Source organism: Perognathus longimembris, chromosome 16, assembly GCF_023159225.1.
Source record: "Perognathus longimembris pacificus isolate PPM17 chromosome 16, ASM2315922v1, whole genome shotgun sequence".
NCBI lineage: Eukaryota > Metazoa > Chordata > Mammalia > Rodentia > Heteromyidae > Perognathus > Perognathus longimembris.
Genome location: NC_063176.1, coordinates 5,284,496 through 5,308,229, shown reverse-complemented (window position 1 = coordinate 5,308,229; position 23,734 = coordinate 5,284,496). Strand labels below are relative to the sequence as shown.

The window sequence follows — 23,734 nt, the reverse complement described above, 5'->3', positions numbered from 1 at the left end:
AGTAGTTTTACAAAGGGGTTGTCATTTAACAAAGCAGTTTACCAACATATCTTCATCAGTGTCATCCCTTTCAACAATCTAATACTTTTTTAAAATAACTTTTGGCTAGTTGACTCCAACGAGACTTAAGAAATTAAAAAAAGAAAATCCCATGGAGCAACAGGATTCACAGTAACATGATGTCACTGCAAAGAAAATAGTGCTTATCAACTTCAATAGCCTTATCAAAGTCAATAAATCATAATTTTCACTATAAAAATAAAACAAATTAGTAGAGAAACAAACTTGCCAGTATATCTTGGCCAACATGCTGCTTTCCCTTTTCTTCACGGGGTCCTAATACCAATTTCCCAGTAGAAAAAAATGGTGTATCCAATGTTTTATATACTCTTAACTCGCCATGTTCAATAAAAAATTGGTATGTATCTCGTAGCCTTATAAGATCTAGGGGAAAAAAAAAACAGTAATGCAAAGCCATAACAATGATGTTGATTAATATTTACATACATTTTTGCAATAAAGTTATTTCTAGATATAAAACTTGCCTTTCATAAACATTACCACCACTGATGACCTTTTATTCTGGAGCTGGAATACCAGAGGTCAAATCTCACACACTGCATACCCAAAGGCAAGTTAATTACATGCATGTAACATGTGCTTATGTGCTACCCTTCTTTCTTCTGTCCCTCTCTCCCTCCCTTCCTTCCTCTGTACTTCAGTTTCCTTTTCTGTAAAAAATAAATAATCCTTAAGGTATGTTAACCATCTGCTATGAACATCAGAGTTATTAATGTGCTGGAACTATTTAAAACAATGTCTGGCTCAAAGAAAGCACTGTTATTAGTTCTAGCCTCATAAGAATAGTATTATTATTTCTATTATGGCTAAAATGGAAAATAATTGAGACAAAAAAAAGAACATGGTTTTTAAAAGTTTAACATAGCCTAAAATACAAAGGTATCATCATCATGAAAATAGATAATTAATAACAATGGATTTCATCAATTTAAGGCTACAAGAAACCAGAGTACTAACTCTTGCTCACTATTTCACTTTCAAAAAGTTCCCAACCATCCCAGTCCTATAATTAATACATTGTTTAATCATCAGCTTCTGCCAAAATGATAACTTAAGATGTAAAGTTAAACTTGTTTCAAAACCAAAATTCTAAAAGGAAATATCATTACTGTCTTCTGACTTAGAATAAATCCTTTTTACTAACTAGCACAGTCCTAACAGTTGTTGAGATATTTAACTATTTGCTATATGTAAATACTGACTGGTAAATAGACAAGTCCCTATGTCCTAAGCCTCCACCCAACGTAATCTACCACTAACTAGAGACCTTACTCTATGGGCATCCCAGGAACTATAAATATTTCTTACCCATAGCAAGTGGCTTCTAGGATTTCTGCCAGGCTTACTATTAAGGCTGATATTGATACAGCACAGAAGTCCTTGATAGTCATCCTCATAAAGGGTTTGTGCCTCCAGTACTATGGTAGATCCAAAGACTCAAAACACTGCCTGGCTCTGCCCACAATCCATGTGTGGCCCCACACTGACTATATTTTGGGGTCTTGTAAATGTCTTGCTACTGTTATCCATGAACAACTTGTGTTCTCATATGATTTTCAGGTCAAAAAAGACCCAGACTCTATTTTTAACACTTACTCTTTGGCTGCTCTGGTATTTGAACTCAAAGCTTTGTGTTTGCTAAAATAGCACTATACCATTTCAGACACACACACACACACACACACACACACACACTTGTTTTACTAATCTTCACAATGGTAGCACTTGCAGTCTAGAGAACAAGTGCATGATACCGTATGTCCCTGGTGGAATGATATCCATATCACTCCACAGTTTTCCTCATATAAGCTGCTTAAGGGAATTAAGCCTTCAGTGCTAAAAGAGCAGAGAAAGTAGACAGATGAATCATAACGTCAGTTTGTTATCACTAAAAATCTTCCCCATATCATTCTTGAACTTACCCATATGAATAATCTCTCTCGTTTCTGGGTCCTTTACTTCTGTTGGCTGCAAGGGATCCCCTACGGATACATCCAAATTTACCTTAACTTGATTTTCTGTGAAAGAGATGCCATTAAAAGATAAGCTACTTACTTAAAATTCATCTGTTGTATAAAACAAGCCCAATACAAAATACAGTTATGCAAGAAAACTGACAGATACATCATTTCTTGTTTATAGTCACTCTAACACACAAAAAATCAAATTTAAAAACCCACAATGATTTAATATAGAGGCACATATCCCAAACTTCCTTCTGTAAACCCATTATAACATACTAACTCAAGTGCTTATTTCAGGAACAAGATAAATGAAATTTTACATATTCCGAAAAGCAAATGGAATTACACAATAAACTTTAGAAAAAAATATTAAAGTGTTTATTGTAGCCACAGTGTAGGTATGAAAAACGAAAGTTCCATTTTGACTGTATAATTTACTCATGAGACAATGTTTTAGAATACGCTATTAATGATATTTTTCTAAGAATAAAATTAGCTTGCTTTAAAATTTTGACAAAAAAGTTGGACATTTAAAAGTTAATTATATCTGAAATTCTTAAAGAGCTCAAATGCTGCAGTTTCTTCCCAAAGTATTGTGTTATTTAAAATAAAAGTTACTTTCAAGAATAAATTCACACTGTATTGCATCTGAGTACCCTGTATACTGTATATACTTGTATTAGAACCAGGGAAGGGAAAGGGAATATCAAAATTGAGAGACAGAGGATAAAAAGACAAACCATTCCAAAAGCAATACTTGCAGGGCCATTTGGTGTAAACCAACTGTACAACTCATGGGTGGGGGGAGGGACAGAGAGAAAGGGGAGAGGGGGAGGAAGGAGGGAGGAGGTAACAAGTTGAACAAGAAATGTTCTCAACTGCCTTACATATGAAACTGTAACCCCTCTGTACTTCACTCTGACAATAAAGGGGGGAAAAAAAGAATAAATTCATACTTCTTTCATTGCTGTCAAGACAGAGCCTTTTCCTATTGGCTATTTTGTTGACTCTGCCCACATTTTCTTTTGCTTTCCTTTTAGATGGTACTATGTCTGGGGATAGTATTCCACCAATCACAAATCCTCCTGAAATTCAACAACAAAGAAGATATCAAACCTGAGGAAGTAAAAACCCTGAAACAAAACCCTTTAAGAATGTTACATTTCCTTCAAAACATTAGGAATGTTGCTGTTACCAGATTCTATAGCAAATAGCTCAATTTATAATACAATGCTAACCAGTTTCACTGTGTCTCTACTACTCTAAAAGCCAAGAAACACTGATAAAACATGACTGAATGATTTATGACTTACTTGAAACCAATAGTTATCAGTGAAGGTGGTTAAAGCAAAAACCACAGAGGCCAATGATGAGTTAGCAGCAATACATCCATGTGTGTCCTCTAAAGCCCATTCATCAAGGGAATTTTATGGTAACAATATAGTTAATTGCCTAATTGCTATTATTTTGTAGAAATGGGAATGGTTGATAGATATAATTATGAGGAATACAATTAGAGACCTTGTCAGAAAATAATAAACACAACAAAGTACACAAACAGCTATCAAAGAGGACTTTTTTGGAAAAATGAGCATCCCTGCAGTAATCAGGTAAATCTGGATCTGAATGCTACTCTTCTCCTGTTTTGGAAGATAATGATTAAATGAGGTAATGCATGTAAATATGTAGAACGGTGTCTCGTACATCGGTTACAGAACTTTTTAATTAATTTTTTTCTTCTTTGGGTGCCAGTTCTCAGCTTTTTCTCTCATAAGCTGGTACTTTATCACCTGAACCACAACTCCACTTCCAGCTTTCAACTGTTTAACTGGAGATAAAAGTCTCAGGGATTTGTTTGCTGGGCTGCCTTCAAACAGATTCTCAAATCTTAGTCTCTTGAGGATTACAGGTATGAGCAATCCAATGGTGCAAGGCTTAATTTACTTTTCCATATTATAAGTTAAAATTTCACCTGATGATCTCCTATGATAATCTACTCGCTCCCCTCGCCAGTATTCCAAAGGTCTCAAACGCGTTCTCTTGGTCCTTCGAACATTTGGTGAACAGGAAGGTAATACTGAGAAAAGGATGTTAGATTAAAATGCAAATATTTAGTCAAGAGGATCCGTAATCAGGGATACATATTACTTTTAAATCCTAAATGCTTCTAAAAATTAAAAAAAAACTAGAAAAAGAACATTTTAAGATATGTTTTTGCTGATAGTAAAAAAAGAGCCAATGCTAAATTAGGCTTCTAACTGGGCCAAGACACATAACCTTGCTAATTCCCAGGGCTAACAATGCGGAGAGCACTCATCCCCATCTAAACAGTGCAAACTTCCATGTATGAACTAGGTTTTTGCTATATTATCAAACTCCTATATATCCTTCTATGCTTTGTTTGCTAATGACTGCTAATTCTGAAAGATGTCCATTATAATTATATTGTTTTAGTGAACATCTTCTTGCCTTTTCTGTTTCTTTCTTTCTTTATTCAACATGTTTGCTGCTAGGTTGTTTGGTACATACAACTTTAATTTTTCTATCTTCATTAAGTCCTATCCAACTTCAATTTTAACCTTAATCAAGTTGTATGTATGTGTCTGTGTATGGTGGTCCTAGGACTTGGTCTTAGGGCCTGGGGGGTTGTCCCTGAGCTTTTGTGCTTAAGGACAGCATTTTACCAGTTAACTCACAACTCTACTTCTGGTTTTTGGTTTTGGTGGTTAACTGGAAATAAGAATCCCAGGGAGTTCTTTGGCCAGGCCTGGCTTTGATTCTTGATCCTGGGATCTCAGCCACCTGAGTAGCTAGGATTACAGGCATGAGCCAGTAGTAGCACTCAGCCTAACCTTAGTCAGTTTTAACTTTTAATTTGCCTAAAACTTTCTAATATTTTCCTTTTGTTTACCTAACACTTTCATAGACTCCTTTCTTTCCATTTCCCTCTCCTCCTTTCCCTCCCTCTCTTCCTTCTCTTCCTCCTCCTTCTCCCCACCATCCAAAGAACTAGTTCTTATTTTTCCTTATTTGGTAACTTTCTCAGGCTATTTTTACCATAATCTTTTTCTGTGCCAACTTTCCTCCTCAAGATAGAAAGTTACTTTTAAGAAGTATAGATTCCAAGTTAGTACTATGAAATTTCTCTAAACACTTAATTTCTAACTGGAAGCTGAGAATGTGGCTTAGTGGTAGAGTGCTTGCCTAGCATGCATGAGCCCTGGGTTTGATTCCTCAGCACCACATACACAGAAAAAGGCGGAAGTGGCGCTGTGGCTCAAGCGGTAGAGTGCTAGCCTTGAGCAAACAGAAGCCAGGGACAGTGCTCAGGCCCTGAGTCCCAAGTCCTAGGACTGAGACCTTCCCCCCCCCATAAAATCCAACTAAAATAGCATTATGTGGTAGACATATTACTCTAAAGGTAATGGGCAATGAATCCCCCCCTTATGCAATTCCCTCTCTATAGGGTGCAGCTGGTGACCTGTGACTTGCCCTGCCTACCGAACAAAAACAACCAATGCTGGGATGTTGCTCAGTGGTAAAGCACTGGACTGACATGCACGACGACCTGGGCTCAGCCTACAGCACTGCCATTGTTTTCAGTTAGAGTTAAGATCTAAGAGCAATCCATTCTTCAACGGAAACAATACACAAGAGACTTACCTAATTTATAATGCATTTTCTTATCGGGTGATACTTTAGATCTTTTTACTGGTGAACTATCTGTAAAAGGCAAAATAATGTTATGAGCAATGGCTTCCTATTCCATCTTGACCTAGAGTCCATGTTCACTTAAAGTGGGCTTTTTAAGCAAAATCTGACAGGTCAATACCTTTTATCTATTTTTTCTTATTCATTTAAATGAAGGGAAACTAATGAAAAAAAACACTACAATATTTCTCTAGTTTGACACAATGAATATACTTAAGCAACATTAACAGTTAAATATAACACACATTTTTCTACTGTTCACTAACAGGAGAAATAAATCACTGATGAATTCTGTAGTATTAACCCAACCTATGATCCACTTGAAAATTTAGGTGTCACCTAAATTGTTCAGACATTCAACTTTAAGTGTGGCAAACAGGATTTAAAAATAACAGCCATTGATTCCCTTTTCATGAGGAATTCTTCCCTACATCTATGAAACAATATTTCACCAGATGCTGGTGGCTCATGTCAGTAATCCTAGCTATTCAAGAGGATCGAGGCTCAAAGCCAGCCCAGGCAGAAAAGCCCTTGAAACTCATCTCCTATTTCCCAGCAAGAAGCCAAAAGTGGAGCTGTATTACAGCACTAGAGAAAAAACTACTCAGAGATCACACCCAGGCACTGATTTCAAGCCTCAGAACTGGAACTGAGGAGGGGAGAGGAGGGGAGAAGACAGGAGGGGGGAGGAGAGGAGGAGAGGAGAGTGGAGGAGGAGAAGGGGGAGGGGAGGGGAGGGGAGGGGAGGGGAGGGGAGAGGAGAGGAGAGGAGAGGAAGGGAGAGGAGGGGAGGGGACAGGAGAGGAGAGGAAGGGAGAGGACAGGAGAGGAGGGGAGGAAGGGAGGGGAGGGGAGAGGAGGAGAGAGGACAGGAGAGGAGAAGGGAGAGGACAGGAGAGGAGAAGGGAGAGGACAGGAGAGGAGGAAAGGAAGGGAGGGGAGGGAAGCAAAGGGGAGGAGGGGAGGGGAGGGGACGGGAGGGGAGGGTTATCTACTGCCCTTAGTGAATAGCAATGGGAAAAAAAAAATGACTTTCTAGGACTTTGAAGGCAGTTCTTTCTACTAGGGATCTCACTTTGGAAGAGAGTAATGATTCCAAGACTAACCATCTGAGATTGCCATGGTGTGAGGAAAGCCATGTACAAGGGATTCTTAACCTACCTTCAACCTTACAGCCATTCGAAAGGAGTACCAAACACAACATTAAAGTCAATTTTGATGTCCAGCCCAGTTGAACTTCCATATGACTGCACTCAAAAGCTATCTACAGAATCATGAAAACACCAAAAACTGTCTAGTAAAATCAACTTGACAGAATCACACAATCAACAGCTTTCTAAAGCCACTAAATTTAGGCTTGTTATGTCACAATATAAAATGTACACGATGTATGTATGAATACTCAGATTGTATGTTGTATGTAATACTCATATTTTCCTGAAAAGTCAAAGCTTTTATGCTATTCTCAAATGAGACCAAGAAAGGAATTTTTCAAGAGCAGTGTTCCTTGGAAGCAGCTGGTGGTGACACAGAAGGAACTGAACAAATCAGTAAATGTACTGGGGATTTGGGATCTGTATTAGAATCATGGAAACCACGTTTCTCAGTATTTGAGAAAAAGTTTATTTTTTTAAAAAGCAGAAGTCCGTGCTGTACTGACATGGATGCCCAGGTTGTGTGTGTGCATGCACACACGCATGCATTTCTGTCCACTGAGAAATCACAGAAGCAAGTAGCAACATACCTAGATCTGGGATTCAAAATGGCTATTTAAAAAGAAATAGGTTCCTTCAGAGAAATAACTAATTTCCAAAGCTGGTCAGGGAGAAAAGCCTACAACTTATGTGATTTTCCCTCCACCCTCCCCCCGAAAAAAGTAAATAGCATTCAAGAATGACAGGAATATGACAGGGGCTGGGAATATGGCCTAGTGGCAAGAGTGCTTGCCTCGTATACATGAAGCCCTGGGTTCGATTCCTCAGCACCACATATGCAGAAAATGTCCAGAAGTGGCGCTGTGGCTCAAGTGGCAGAGTGCTAGCCTTGAGCAAAAAACAAGCCAGGAATAGTGCTCAGGCCCTGAGTTCACGGCCTAGGACTGGCAAAAAAGAAAAGAAAAGAAAAGAAAAGAAAAGAAAAGAAAAGAAAAGAAAAGAAACAGAAATATGACAAAAGCACACAGAGACCAGATGAAAAAAATACCACCTGCCCATATCTGTCCCAATATGAGTGTTAGAATAAATGATAAACAGTTAACATTAAACAATAAGTTTAACATTAAGACCCCATGGAGTAAAGTAAGAAACCAGTAGCCCGTACTGTTATAAATGGGGACAAAAAATATTTGTTACAGTACACAAGCAAGTAATTCATGAAGTAAAAGTGAACAAAACATGGATCCCATGATTGATAAATGTAAAGGTGAAACAGGACAGGATATAGAAACAACATCAAAACAGGATTTCACAAAGAAAATAGAAATGCTTAAAAATTACAGAAAAGAGACCCCAGACGGAGCGCAGACCGAGACAGACGGCGGCGAGGAACTGGAGGTGTGGGACCAAACAGCCGGGATCAGACGTAAGCAGCAGTGGAACCGGGACGCCACCACCAAACGACGGATCACCACACCCCAGCACCCCACCCCCGAAAAGCCCACAGCAGCGAGGGACACACACACAATCCAGGACCAGTAAATTCCCCATTACCCCCTCCCCCAACGGGAGACCAGCTATCAGAGACCCAAACCCTACAAAGAAGCTAGATCTCCCTGCCTCCCCCTACCCACCCTGAGGGAACAAAGAACCCCCAAATCAGGCGCCAATAGGTCCCTACAGCCTCTGGGAAGACACAGGAGCTGGCAGAGGCAGAGCAGCGCCAAGGCAGCAGAGGAGCCTGAAGCTGGCCACACCGGCCCCACCCCCTCCCCAGCAGGGACCTGGGGACCAGCACGCATTAAAGCCCCACCTGAGGCGCCTGGTCCTCGTGGACTTTTTGAACAACAGCCACAGGCTTGCTGGGGTACAATACCAGCCCAGCAGGGACATGTGGGCCTGAACACACGCCCCCATTACAGCTGAGGCGCAGAGTCTGTGGGCACCAACCCGCGCCCGGACACTTGAACCTGCTGGGGCTCACGCATACCGCCCCCACAGCAAACTCGCGAGAGGGCACAAGCACCCTCCAACAGCTCGGGGCAGCACGTCCCCAAAGGAAGCACTAGAGTGCACACGCACGCGCCCCCCTGGAGGGCCAGCATGGGCCAGCGTGCTAGTCTTCCAGCAGGAGGATCCCCTGCACAACCACCCCCCGGGAACGCACAAGTGGGGAAGCTGCCCCCACAGCAGCAACACCCGCTCTGATGGGCGCACTCCGCACAGGTGGGGGGGCCTATCATAACATAACAAAAACAGCCTGGTATTGGTATAAAAACAGACCTGAAGACCAATGGAATAGAAGACCCAGAAATAAAACCACACTCTTACAATCAGCTGATATTCGACAAAGGAGCTAAAGACATACAATGGAATAAACAGAGCCTCTTCAACTACTTGTGCTGGGAGAACTGGGCAGCCATATGCAGAAAACTCAAAGTAGACCCAAGCCTATCACCATGCACCAAGATCAACTCAAAATGGATCAAGGACCTCAATATCAGACCTGAATCCTTGAAACTACTGAAGGACAGAGTAGGAAAGATGCTAGAACTTATAGGCACAGGAAGGAACTTCCTGAATAGAGTCCCACGGGCACAACAGATAGGGGAGAGACTCGACAAATGGGACTACTACAAAACAAAAAGTTTCTGCACAGCTAAGGACATAGCCACCAAACTAGAAAGACAGCCAACCATATGGGAAAGGATCTTTACCAGCACAGCAACAGACAAAGGCCTAATATCTGTCATCTACAGAGAACTCAAAAAACTAAGCCCCTCCAAGCCCAGTAAACCAATTAGGAAATGGGCAAAGGAGCTAAAGAGAGACTTCACAAGAGAAGAGATAAAAATGGCAAAGAAACATATGAGGAAATGTTCAACATCCCTGGAAGTTAAGGAAATGCAAATAAAAACAACCCTGAGATACCTACCTCACTCCAGTTAGAATGGCCTATACTCTGAACTCAAGCAACAACAAATGCTGGAGGGGATGCAGGGAAAGAGGAACCCTTCTCCATTGTTGGTGGGAGTGCAAATTAGTACAACCACTTTGGAGAACAGTATGGAGATTTCTCAAAAAGCTCAACATAGACCTAACCTATGCCCCAGCCATACCACTCCTAGGCATTTATCCTAAGCAACAGGTCCCAAGATATCAAAAAGACATCTGCACTTCCATGTTTATTGCTGCACAATTCACAATAGCCAAAATATGGAAACAACCCAGATGCCCCTCCACAGATGAATGGATCCAAAAAATATGGTACCTATACACAATGGAATACTAAATAGAGATTAGGAATGGTGAAATATTGGTATTTGCAGGGAAATGGTCAGAACTTGAACAAATAATGTTGAGCAAGACAAGCCTAGAACACAGAAAACAAAGGGGCATGATCTCCCTGATATATGACTGTTAAGATGGGGGGAGGGGGAGACAGTAGAGACCAGGTCTGTGAGACCAAAAACTTCTTGTCAAATGGTATTTCCCCCAGGATTGGGTCAGCGACCCAACATTATGTAACTAAAACCAAACAACTACTCAACATATAAAGGTCAAAAATTGACCTCTCAGTGGATCACAATAGCTCAAAAGCTATGTATGTACGTGCATATAAGACTAATGTTGACATATTGTCTACTGTCAACATTACATTTAAAGCCCTAGGCGAATTTTCTTTGGCGTAGGCCATGTGGTTACTGTATATGATTTTGGTACACTGTGTATTGTATATATGTCTACCTGACCTAGGGAAGGGAAAGAAAAACACAGTGTAAGATATCAAAAGAAATGTACACACTGCCCTACGATGTAACTGTACCCCTTTTGCACAACACCTTGTCAAGAAATTTTTAATTAATAAATTACAAAAAAAGTAAAAATATAAAAATTACAGAAAAGATAAACAGGTATCATTATAGTAGAAAAGCTTGGCAGATAAAAACTTGAGACGAGATTAAAACCACCTGAAGTAAATGAGTGACTGTACCACTTCTCCCACTGTGACACACAAAGAGCCATTCTGTAATATTGCTGTCGAGTACCTTTGAGCATTTCTTTGATCATGAAGAAACCTAAGAGATACCCAGGTTCAAGACCACTCTAAAGAATGAATGCCTATATTCTTCAAAAACGTCAAGGTTAGGTTAGAAAAGGGCTGCAGAACATTTCCAAGAAGACTGAAGGGATACAGCAGTTAAATGTAATCCATGACACAGGACTGGATTATGAACCAGAGAGAACTTTGGATGCGCTGCTGTTAAAATTTAAATGGAAAAAAAAAAAAAACAATAACAGTGTGGTAGTAATGTTCATTTCTTATCAGAAGAGATACAAATAGTTCTGAACTCCAGCATACTCAAGAATAATAATTCATCATGCATGCAGCTACTCTCAAACAATTCAGGGACTAACATGTAAATATATAAATAGAAGAGACAAGGAAGATTAAACAAATATTGTTAAAATGCAGATATTTGACTTAATCTTTGTTTCCTCATGAGTACATTTCTTTTCCAACATTGTTACCCCATCCCTACTTTTCTCCAGCTCTCCCTCCTTCCCATTCTTCTCCCCCGCCACCCCCCAAAACCAAGTTTTAAAGTTCATTTCCAATATAGTGTCTTGGGAATACAATGATGCATTTGTTCACCCTTTGTCACACCATTTCTGTGATTCCCCTTCCTATCTCCAAATCAGATAAACTCATACACAAGACCAGGGTACCGAAATTAAAAAAAACACTGACAACATGGGATAAACCAAAGGAAAAACAAAAAACAAAAGAAATAACTGCAAACAGCACACTACAAAAACAAAAAATTCTTGTTTCCATTGGAGTTCATTTCAATTGGCTTTTTTTTTTTTTTTTTTTTGCCAGTCCTACGGCTTGAACTCAGGGCCTGAGCACTGTCCCTGGCTTCTTTGTGCTCAAGGCCAGCACTCTGCCACTTGAACCACAGCGCCGCTTCTGAACTTTTTGTGTATATGCGGTGCTGGGGAATCGAACCCAGGGCTTCATGTATACGAGGCGAGCACTCTTGCCACTAGGCCATATCCCCAGCCCCAGCACCATTTTTTTAATTGTCAAAGTAATGTACAGAGTAAGGCAATGAGTATATTTCATATCAAACTTGTTACCTCCTTCATTTCTCTCCCACCTTCCCCGCTTCCTGGTTCCCTCCCCACCCTCCCCCTAGTTGTGATAAATATACATACAGTACCCAGTGTACCAAAGTCAGCTACAGCAATATCAGTGGTAAAACCATGGGGAAGAAGGACAAAAGAGGGCATAACTTCATATGGTACATGAGAAATAACAACAAAGATAAACCACTTATTTCCAAATCTTGTAGTTCACTTTGCTTAGCATCATCTTATGTGATCATATGTACATTGCTATCGAGCTATTGTGCTCCTCTGCTAGGACTATCCTAGACCAATATTGTTTCTAATGAGTGAAACCATAGAGTTTGTTTCTTTGGGTCTGGCTCACTTCACTTTGTATGATTTTTTTCCAAGTCCTCCCATTTCCTCAAGAATAGGGCCAAGTCATTCCTTCTAATAGATGCATAGAATTCCATTGTGTATATGTACCAAATTTTTTATTCATTCATCTACTGAGGGGGGCCATATGGGTTGCTTCCATATTTGAGTGATGGAAAATTGTGCTGCGATAAACTTAGCTGTGCTGTTAGCTTTAGTGATATCTTGCTTGTAATCCTTTGGGTAGATGCCCAATAGCAGTTGCTGGGTCGTAGGGGAGCTCTACGATTAGCCTTTTGAGGAACCTCCATACTGATTTCCAGAGTGGTTGAACAAGTGTACACTCCCACCAACAATGTAGTAGGGGTTCCCTTTTGGCCACATCCCCACCAGCATCTGTTGTTGTTAGTTTTCCTGATAATGGACATTCTTACTGGGGTGAGGTGGAATCTCAGTGTTGTTTTGATTTGTCTTTCTTTTATGGCCAGTGATGTTGAGCCCTTCTTCATGTGCCTTTTGGCCATTCTCATTTCCTCTTCAGAGAAGTCTCTCTTTAGGTCTTTAGCCCATTTATTGAGGGGGTAGTTGTTTCTTTCAGAATTTGGTTTGGGGGGCTGGGGATATAGCCTAGTGGCAAGAGTGCCTGCCTCGGATACACGAGGCCCTAGGTTCGATTCCCCAGCACCACATATACAGAAAACGGCCAGAAGTGGTGCTGTGGCTCAAGTGGCAGAGTGCTAGCCTTGAGCGGGAAGAAGCCAGGGACAGTGCTCAGGCCCTGAGTCCAAGGCCCAGGACTGGCCAAAAAATAAAAATAAAAAAACCTTCTCCATTGTTGGTGGGAGTGCAAATTAGTACAACCACTTTGGAGAACAGTATGGAGGTTTCTCAAAAAGCTCAATATAGACCTACCCTATGACCCAGCCATACCACTCCTAGGCATCTATCCTAAACAGCAAAATCCAAGATATCAAAAAGGCATTTGTACTACCATGTTTATCGCGGCACAATTCACAATAGCTAAAATATGGAAACAACCCAGATGCCCCTCCACAGACGAATGGATCCAAAAAATATGGTACTTATACACAATGGAATACTACATAGCGATTAGGAATGGTGAAATATTGTTATTTGCAGGGAAATGGTCGGAACTCGAACAAATAATGTTGAGTGAGACAAGCCTAGAACACAGAAAACAAAGGGGCATGATCTCCCTGATATATGACTGTTAACAAAGGGAGACGGAGAGACAGTAGAGACCAAGTCTGTGAATACTGTATATGTTCTTGATACATTGTATATTGCATATATGTCAACCTGACCTTGACAAGGGATAGAAAAACAGGTTGTAAGATATCATAAGAAATGTACACACTGCCCTACTATGTAACTGCACCCTCTTTGCACAACACCTTGTAAAAAAATTTATGTCCAATTAATAAAAAAAAAAAAAATTAAAAAAAAAAAAAAAAAAAAAGAATTTGGTTTGGGGGGAACTTATTTGAGTTCTAAGTGTATTTTAGATATGAGGTCCTTGTCTGTTGTATGGCCAATGAAGATCTTCTCCCAGTCTGAAGGCTTTCTATTTATCTTGTTAGCTATATCACTGGCTGTGCAAAAGCTCTGCAGTTTGATATAATCCCATTGGTCCAACCTTTCTTTGATTTGCTGAGTTTCTGGGCCTTTATTAAGAGAGTTTCCACATGTGCCAAAGAGCTCAAGTGTTTCTCCTATTACTTCCTGCAATGTTTTCCGGGTATCTGCTTTTACCTCCAGGTCTTTGATCCATTTGGAATTTATTCTGGTGCAGGGTGATATATAACGATCTAGCTTGAGTTTTTTACAGGTGTTTAAACAATTTTGCCAGCACCCTTAGTTGAAGAGGCTGTCTTTCTTCCATCCTTTTTTTTTTTTTTTTGGCTCCCTTATCAAAGATTAGGTGGCCATAGGTCTGTGAATTCATTTGTGTCTTCAGTTCTATTACACTGGTCTGCAGGCCTGTTCTTGTGCCAATACCAAGCTATTTTTATTACTGTAACTTGGTAATATAATTTGAAGTTTGGTATTGATATTCCTCCAGCACTGTTCTATGGACATAGCTATTGAGCTTTTGTGATCCTCAGCTAGAAGTATCCTAGACATATACTAATTATTACAAATGGAGCCTATGTTTCTTTGGGTCTGGCTTACTTAATATGATTTTTTCCAAGTCTCTCCCATTTCCTTACAAATGGGTGATGTCATTCTGACAGAAGCATAGAATTCCATTGTGCATATATACCACATTTTCTTTATTCAGTCATCTACTAGGGGCATCTGTGCTGATTCCATACCTTAGCTATCTTTGTAAAGAATTATACTATTGGAGCTCTTTATAGATTCTTATACTTCAGTTAATTCACTTGTAGTCACACACATACCACCCAGTTTGTTTACCTACAGATTTAGACACTTTCTAGCTATCAAAATGGGGGAAACTATGTGACTTTTGGTTCTCTGGGTTTGGTTTACTTCACTGAATATAGTTTTTTCCACAGCTTTTCATTTCCTTACGAATGATACAATATATTCTTTCTAATGGCTAAGTGAAAGCCTGGAAAAATAGTAGCAGGAAATGGATACTTGTGGCAGGAGGTGGGAGGATAGACAAATGAAGGGAGAAAAAGGAAAGTATGAAGTCAAGAATTGATTGTATATCCAAAATAAGAAAAATAGGAGAAGGGGTAGGCTTGAAAGGGGGTGAAAATATTGAAGAGGTAACAGAGATCAAGTCACATTGTAACATGAACTGCTTTGTTAAATGGGGGGAAAAAAAGAAATTCAATAAGTATCCTACAAAATTAAGAAAAGTGAGGGAAGGGATGGGTTGGGGGGATAAAATTGTTGAAAGGGATGACACTGATCAAGACATATTATATTCATCAACTGCTGTGCTGAATGGCAATTTCTCTGCATAACTACCTAAAGATAATAAAAAAATTTAAATGTGAATATTTTTGGATTCTGGATAACATACAGATTTCTGTAAAATATAAGTTTAAAATTACTTCTTTAATTTCTCAAAAAGTAACCACAGATAATGCCTAAATTTCAAAGAAGAGTCTGGGTTTGCATGGGGATGAAATAAAACAGGTTATCCATAAAGAAAAACAGAGCTAAGAATGCTCTCAAATTTCTATTTATAAGCATTCCCTACATGAAGCCAAAGAGTAACAGGAGGGATGGTTTGATCTTGAGTCCTTGCTGGCTTATGTAAGAATATCTACCAATCAAAATATCAAGCTTATCTTTTGACAGAAAAGGAAATATGTTAAAAACACATTAAAAACCATTGACAGATTAAACAAAAACAACTCAATTTTCTGCGTATAAACAATTTTAATTTCCCTCAAAGTTTAAAACATTTTAATTCCTTCTCAATTTATAAGAAATAGATTTTTCTCTCCCATTTCCTTATTTATTGCTTATTTATAAATTAATATGGACTTCTAGGTTTATAACTGTCACAAGATGAATTAGGGAACCATGCCGCTGATGAAAATAATAGCACCCAACTGGGAAGATCAAGAGCAAAAAAAGCTCAAAAATTAATACTGTAACCTTTATTTTCTTTTGCTTTTTTTTTTCCTTACATTTTTCTTCTTTCTTTTAAAGTACCATTATGGGATGGAAGGATAAAATGCAAAAAATAAATTATTTTCCAATAAATTTGCTAGGCAAAGCATTTATCCCAGTACAAAAAAAACAAAAACAAAAACCTACTTAAAAAGTACCATAATTAGTGGCTGGAGATTCAAGTTGGAGTCTTCGATGGTTACTTCTTGTCTGAAACTTTCTTTGTGCATCAACCAAAAATTATGGCCTCCATTTCCTACACTAAAATCCCTGCTTTATTTCTCTCCTCTCCACATTCAGAGGGGAAAAAAAGCAATAACAAAATTCTCACCAGCTTTATACTGTCAATCATTTTACCATCCAGAAAGTAGGCTATGGGAAAGACACAAGTTTTGCCATTTTATCCACTGCCAATACACAAAACAATACACAATAAGTTATCTTATAGTGTTGAACAAATATTTAAGAATTCTTTGAATATCCAAAGTATATTCAAAAAATATCAACTTACATTATCAACAAAATTAGTACATATACATCTTTAAAATGTGTATCTTATGAAAATATTCCTTTTTTAAAGTTTCTATGGAAAATTTATAAAAATAAGCATACATTTGAACTCCAAAGACTGTTTTATTTTCAAACAAGTAATATAGAGCTAGGCCAAGTGGCGATTGTCTGTAATCTTAGCCACTTGGGAGGCTGGAAGGATATTGGTTCAAGGCCTACACAAAGTATGTAAGATGTCATCTCAGCAGAAAATACTAAGTGTATTGGCATGTACCTGTAAAGCAGCTATAATAAGTATAAATAGAAGGATCATGGTAGTGGATTGTCAGGGGAAAAAACTAGAAGCTATCTCAAAAGTAATCAGAGCAACTGAGGCTAGAGTGGCTGGAGTGGTAGAGTATCTGTCTAGACAGCATGAGGCTCTGAGTTCAAACACAGTACCATCGTCAGTAAATAAATATACCTATATACAAATGCATATATACATGTATACATACACCCTGTAGCGAAAATTCTCTAGAACAGTGAAATTAAATATGAAAATATTAACAAAAGAACAAAACTTCTTAAATTAACAGCTAACACTAGCTAATTACTATAGTCTAGATTTATTAACCTATGCAATTGGAACTGATACCACAATTTTACAAATAAGTAAAGCTAGTAAAGTCATAAAATTCCATGCATATCCTACAAAATTAAGAAAACCGAAGGGAAAGAGTGAGGTTGGGAGGGATGGGGGAGAATGATGAAAGGGGTGACATCCATCAAACTGCTTTGATGAATGGCAACTCCTCTGTACAATTACTTAAAGGTAATAAAAATATATTTTTAAAAGCCTGGCATTGTTGAATCACCCCTGTAATCCTGGATACTTAGAAGGCTGACATCTAAGGATCATGGTTCAAAGCTAGTTCAGGCAGGAAAATCCATGAGATTCTTATGTCCAAATAATCACCAAAAAAATATCAGAAGTAGAATTGTGTCTCAAGTGGTAGAGCACTAGCCCTGGGTAAAAAGAGCTTAGAGACAGCACTCAGGCCCTGCATTCAAGACCCAGGATACACGATACACACACACACACACACAAAATGTTTATACATATTCATATACATATAAAAATGTATAGTATAAGAGCTGTAAAGTGACAACTTAAGTCAACATGGAAGTTTTAAAAAGACAACTACCATATCATTTCGTTATATTACTCCTGATCATATATGCAAAGGTATTAAAGCCAGTATACAATAGATACCATATACTATACTATCGTATACTACATACTATACATTACATGTACTGTATATTATATCTAGTAATATATATCTAGATATATAGCGGAGCCAGTCTAGTTAACCATTAATGGATCAATGGAAAAAGAAGTTATGGTATAAATACATAAAAGAACATCATTCAGCCATTAAAAAATGCAATCTTGTCATTTGCAGGAAAATTGATGTTAAACAAAATGAGCTGGACTCACAAAGACAAATCATGCTTGGGTCCCATATGTAGAATCTAGATTGAAAAACTCCCTATTAAGTCATTTTAAAAAACTTCAACACAGGAAGTTTCTAAGTAATTTCCAATAAAGAAAAAGTATACTATAATCCAAGAATAGTACTGAAGGTAGTTTACATCCATCAATAGATGATTATTCCTGCTATACACATCCCTTAATGTTTGTTTCAGCTGAACATGTTTACACATTGGAGTACACACTTCAGTATTTTATTATGTTCTATTTAAAAGAAAGAAATGTCAATCAATTTCTATCTTCTTTTAACTCTCCCACTAATCTTAAAGTAAGGATCTCACAATTAAATAATCAATACACATTTTCCATTAGTGGAAACATAAATAAACAAAACATAGCAGAACTTACTAAATTTTAAAAAAAACACAGTAATTTACCTGAGCTTTCCTGAACTTTGTTATCCATATCAGAATTATTCTTCGCAGGCGTTAAACAATTCTTGTACTGAGATGGTCCACTTAAGATAAACAAATCATAAAATGTAAACTTATTGGTCATTTTTATCCTAAAACTATCATAGATTTTGTTCTTATAAAACTAATAATGGGGACTGGGAATATGTCCTAGTGGCAAAAGTGCTCGCTTCATAAACATGAAGCCCTGGGTTCGATTCCCCAGCACCACATATACACAAAAAGGCCAGAGGTGGCTCAAGTGGCAGAGTGCTAGCCTTGAGCAAAAGGAAGCCAGAGACAGTGCTCAGGCCTTGAGTCTCCAAGGTCCAGGACTGGCAAAAAAAAACTAATAATGTGTTATAGGTCACCAAAAATATACTTATATGCTGATAAAACAAACATTTTAAATAGCAGTTGATGGCAAAACATAAGTAACCTTTACATAAAACTATGGATCCGTTATAAATTTAGTCAACTCTACTGTCAAAATTATTTAATAAAAATGAAATTATAAGAAAATTAAAAATAAATCAGCAAGTCCTTGTTTGATAAAACACTGCCTTTACTTTTTAAAAATGAAATATAAAATGCAGCCCAGAAATCGTCAGAAATGATGCAAGTTACTCTGGTTCAAAATCTCTCTCAGTTGTTACAATGAACAGACCTAAGTCAAGGGTCAAATGGTAAGAAACCAAGGCCTCCTAACAACAAGCAAAGAAGTGAAATCTCTAGCCATCAGCCAAGAGAACTAGATAAGTAGGTTCTTTTGGCTCATCACCTCTTGAAGTATAAAACAGAAACATGTCTTGACTGCAACCTTGTAAAAATGTCTAAGGTAAAAGTAGCTAACTAAGCCTCTACCAGATTTCTAACTCACAAGAACTATAATAAACAAATTTAAAAACCTTGCCAGTTATTTCTTACACAGTAACGGATAATCTAACAAGTAAGTCCTCTTTTTCTTAGAAAATATGCATACCTTTCTTCCAAAACTGAGACTTCAGAATTTTCAGCATTCAAATTAGTCACTATTTGTGTGTTGTATGTACATTTATTAGGAGACTTTAGATGAACAATCTGTGCATCTTGATCCTTAGAAGATCTAGTAGTTCTATGAAAATAAAAAGGTTGAAACAGTTCATAATTCTGCAAAAACTCTCTTCTTCAGAAACAATATGCAGGTGGGTACACATAAACAATGAAAGGTTGGCTAAAACTAATACCAATTCACCATGTTCAGGTCCTAAGAGTCAACTAGCTCAGAAACAAAGACAATCTTATAGGAACCTACCGAAATTTCTAATTTGAAACCTTCTGTTGAGAGAAATGGTGCCGTCTAAAAGAGATGAGAGTAGTGAGGAGAGGTCATTTCTGGACAGCAGCTTAATCTATTCACCAGGAAACCATACATAACTACAATTGTTTTCACTGATACCCATAGTCTGCCCACCTGAGAGGACAAGACGGTCCACAGAGGAACACAGTTCATCACTCTCTCTGATTACAAGCATGAGCGGCCAACGCGCATCTCACTCATGTATTTTTTAACGTTTAATCCTTTTTTAATGTCTAATCATTTATTTCAGTATATCTCTAGAATACCATATATAAATTACTTGTTAAATGCATGCTATAGCAAAAAAAAACAAAAGCATAAAAATAAAATAGTACTTAAGGGTAAGAGTGATGAGAATTCATTAACCGCATTTAGCAAACCCTTGGCACATTGCAGCACTCAAAAAACTGAACCACGCAGAATGCCTCGTGCCTGCAATCCTAACTATCTGGAAGTCCGATTCTGGCAGGATTGGAGGCCAGCCCACGCAAAAAGTTCGTGAGAACCCAGGCTCAAGCAAGCTGGGGAATGTAGCATGCACCTGCAATTCTACATATGTAGGAGAAGGATCACAGTCGGTGATTCTATACGCTCCAGCAAAAACACTAGACCTGATATGAAAGAGAAAAAAGCTGGGAGAACAGACAGCTCTGGTGACAGAATGGCTATCTTGGCCCTAAATTCAAATACAACAAGGCCAAAAATTAGTGATTACCATCTTAATGATTACAGTATTGGAGAATATGTTCCTAATTATTACATGAATTACAGTTTAAAAGGAAATAAACTCTACATGTAAAAGCTAGCAGCACTCTCAATTCTATGTGCTATTAATTGTTCCCCATTTTAAACTAAGACGTGCAGAGCAACACTTTGTCTAAGTGTCACTCAATAGATGGCCGAGGATGCATTAGTAGAAAAGCCCTGTCAGAAAGAGTTCTTATACTCTGTTGTATATGATTAAAAAAGAGACAAAAGGAACTATAACATAACAGAAATTACCCAGAACAATCAAGATTTTTCTTCTTAGCCAGGTCTGCCTTGCCAGTTTCCAATGGCTCATCTTGGGAAGAACCAGAAAGTTCGTCATGGCTAATAATACCTCCAGAATCTTTCATGTTTGGAGACTTCTGTACTCTTGAGGTTCCTTGAGGAGATTTCTTCTGCTTTTTTGGTGAAACAGGTTTTTTACCAACATTTTTAGATGACTGATTTGTTTTTTTAGCAGGTTTTTGTCTACTGCTGTAATACATTGAAAATTCATTTCTTATTGGAGAGTTTCCATGAGTGGGACCTAAAAGATTCAATAATTTAAAGTTATCCAAATATCTGTTGAGATGACCTAGCTCACTGAAATATCATCATCACATTTACATGTAACCACTTCCACTCAGAACAATCATACAGGCTCAATTTGTTTCCACACTAAATTCTTTAAAAATTCTTTCAAAGTTCAATTTGTAGAGATATATACATGAGACCCTGGATTCTTCACAAGCTTCCTAAACAACACTCTCAGGCTCTGCTCTTTCTTCTGACAATCCTTAACATCTGGAACTCCTTGTAGTTCCAGCTTGGATTTTCTACTCTGTAACCTTTATTTGGGAAAATACCTAATTTGAATAAATATGTACCTACCGATGTCATAAAACTTAACAATTATCCTTTCCTACATCTGTTTCCTATCTTAACAAAAAGTAAAACTATCCTGTTTCCCAGAAATCTGAGTCATCAAATCATCCTTGCCCATACCTACAATCAATTTTAGATTGTTAGTCTTCGTTTTTTAATGGATCTCAAATGTGATTATGTTAAACTCTCCTGTGTGTCATCAAAAAAGGTCACCATTTCATTTCTGGATTATTAAAACAGCTTCTTTTTTTAAAATTTATTAATTGAACACAAATTTTTTGACAAGTTGTACAAAAAGGGTACAGTTACATAGTAGGGCAGTGTGTACATTTCTTGTGATATCTTACGCCCTGTTTTTCTATCCCTTCTCTAGGTCAGGTAGACATATATACAATATACAATGTATCAAGAACATATACAGTAGCCACGTGGCCACGCCCACGTGGCCTAGGGCTTTAAATGTAATGTCGATATTAGACAATATGTCAACAGTAGTCTTATATGAACGTACATACATAGCTTTTGAGCTGTTGTATTCCCCTGAGAGGTCAATTTTTGACCTTTATATGTTGAGTAATTGTTTGGTTTTAGTTACATACTGTTGGGTCGCTGCCCCAATCCTGTGGGGAATACTATTTGACAAGCAGTTTTTGGTTTCACAGACTTGGTCTCTACTGTCTCTCCGTCTCCCTTTGTTAACAGTCATATATCAAGGAGATCATGCCCCTTTGTTTTCTGTGTTCTAGGCTTGTCTCGCTCAACATTATTTGTTCGAGTTCTGACCATTTCCCTGCGAATAACAATATTTCACCATTCCTAATCGCTATGTAGTATTCCATTGTGTATAAGTACCATATTTTTTGGATCCATTCGTCTGTGGAGGGGCATCTGGGTTGTTTCCATATTTTGGCTATTGTGAATTGTGCCGCGATAAACATGGAAGTACAAATGCCTTTTTGATATCTTGGGGTTTGCTGTTTAGGATAGATGCCTAGGAGTGGTATGGCTGGGGCATAGGGTAGGTCTATGTTGAGCTTTTTGAGAAACCTCCATACTGTTCTCCAAAATGGTTGTACTAATTTGCACTCCCACCAACAATGGAGAAGGGTTCCTCTTTCCCCGCACCCCCTCCAGCATTTGTTGTTGCCTGAGTTCAGGGTATAGGCCATTCTAACTGGGGTGAGGTGGTATCTCAGGGTTGTTTTTATTTGCATTTCCTTTACTACCAGGGATGTTGAGCATTTCCTCATGTGTTTCTTTGCCATTTTTATCTCTTCTCTTGTGAAGTCTCTCTTTAGCTCCTTTGCCCATTTCCTAATAGGTTTATTGGGCTTGGAGGGGCTTAGTTTTTTGAGTTCTCTGTAGATGACAGATATTAGGCCTTTGTCTGTTGCTGTGCTGGTAAATATCCTTTCCCATATCGTTGGCTGTCTTTCTAGTTTGGTGGCTATGTCCTTAGCTGTGCAGAAACTTTTTAATTTGTGGTAGTCCCATTTGTCGAGTCTTTCCCCTATTTGTTGTGCCCCTGGTACTCTATTCAGGAAGTTCCTTCCTGTGCCTATAAGTTCTAGCGTCTTTCCTATTCTGTCCTTCAGTAGTTTCAAGGATTCAGGTCTGATATTGAGGTCCTTGATCCTTTTTTTTTTTGTGCCAGTCCTGGGGCTTGGACTCAGGGTCTGAGCACTGTCCCTGGCTTCTTTTTGCTCAAGGTTAGCACTCTGCCACTTGAGCCACAGTGCCACTTCTGGCCATTTTCTGTATATGTGGTGCTGGGGAATCAAACCCAGGGCCTCATGTATATGAGGCAGGCACTCTTGCCACTAGGCCATATCCCCAGCCCTCCTTGATCCATTTTGAGTTGATCTTGGTGCATGGTGATAGGCTTGGGTCTACTCTGAGTTTTCTAAAGCAGCTTCTTAACCATTCTGTAGCACTGTTGTTCTTTAACTCATTCTTCATTGTACTTCAAGAACCATCTTTGGAAAATGAAAATTGAATCATTACAATTCTGCTTTAAAATCATGTAGTGAGAGGCCAGGACATTGTAGCCTGTGATCCTAACTACTCAGAAAGCTGAAGCAGGAAGGTAACTTGAGTTCACAAACCTGAAATCAGCCTGAGCAATATTAAGAATCCAATTCAAAACCAAAACATAACAAAAAAATCTTTCAGTGAGTGCAGCTTCAGGATTAAGTCCAAAATACTTCAACATCTAAAATTCATTTCACTTACTTCATTAACCACAAGTCTCGACACCTCTTTAAGCTGAGAAAGGCCATCTAACTATTACCGGTCCCCTAAAGTAC

General features: G+C 38.4%; 1 protein-coding gene across 2 annotated transcripts in view; it reads right to left on the bottom strand.

The window, feature by feature from the left end:
* Cenpc (centromere protein C) overlaps positions 1 to 23,734 on the bottom strand; it is a 51,795-nt gene that overhangs the window by 6,154 nt on the left and 21,907 nt on the right. Inside the window, exons 10-17 of one of the 2 annotated variants that reach the window (XM_048364471.1) lie at positions 20,799 to 21,090; positions 19,440 to 19,571; positions 18,443 to 18,522; positions 5,709 to 5,768; positions 4,018 to 4,122; positions 3,002 to 3,130; positions 2,004 to 2,099; positions 290 to 444 (exon numbers count right to left, since the gene is read on the bottom strand). In XM_048364471.1, the coding sequence (XP_048220428.1) occupies positions 290 to 444; positions 2,004 to 2,099; positions 3,002 to 3,130; positions 4,018 to 4,122; positions 5,709 to 5,768; positions 18,443 to 18,522; positions 19,440 to 19,571; positions 20,799 to 21,090 (1,049 nt within the window). The remainder of the gene's footprint in view (positions 1 to 289; positions 445 to 2,003; positions 2,100 to 3,001; positions 3,131 to 4,017; positions 4,123 to 5,708; positions 5,769 to 18,442; positions 18,523 to 19,439; positions 19,572 to 20,798; positions 21,091 to 23,734) is intronic. The other variant, XM_048364472.1, reaches the window with a different exon arrangement.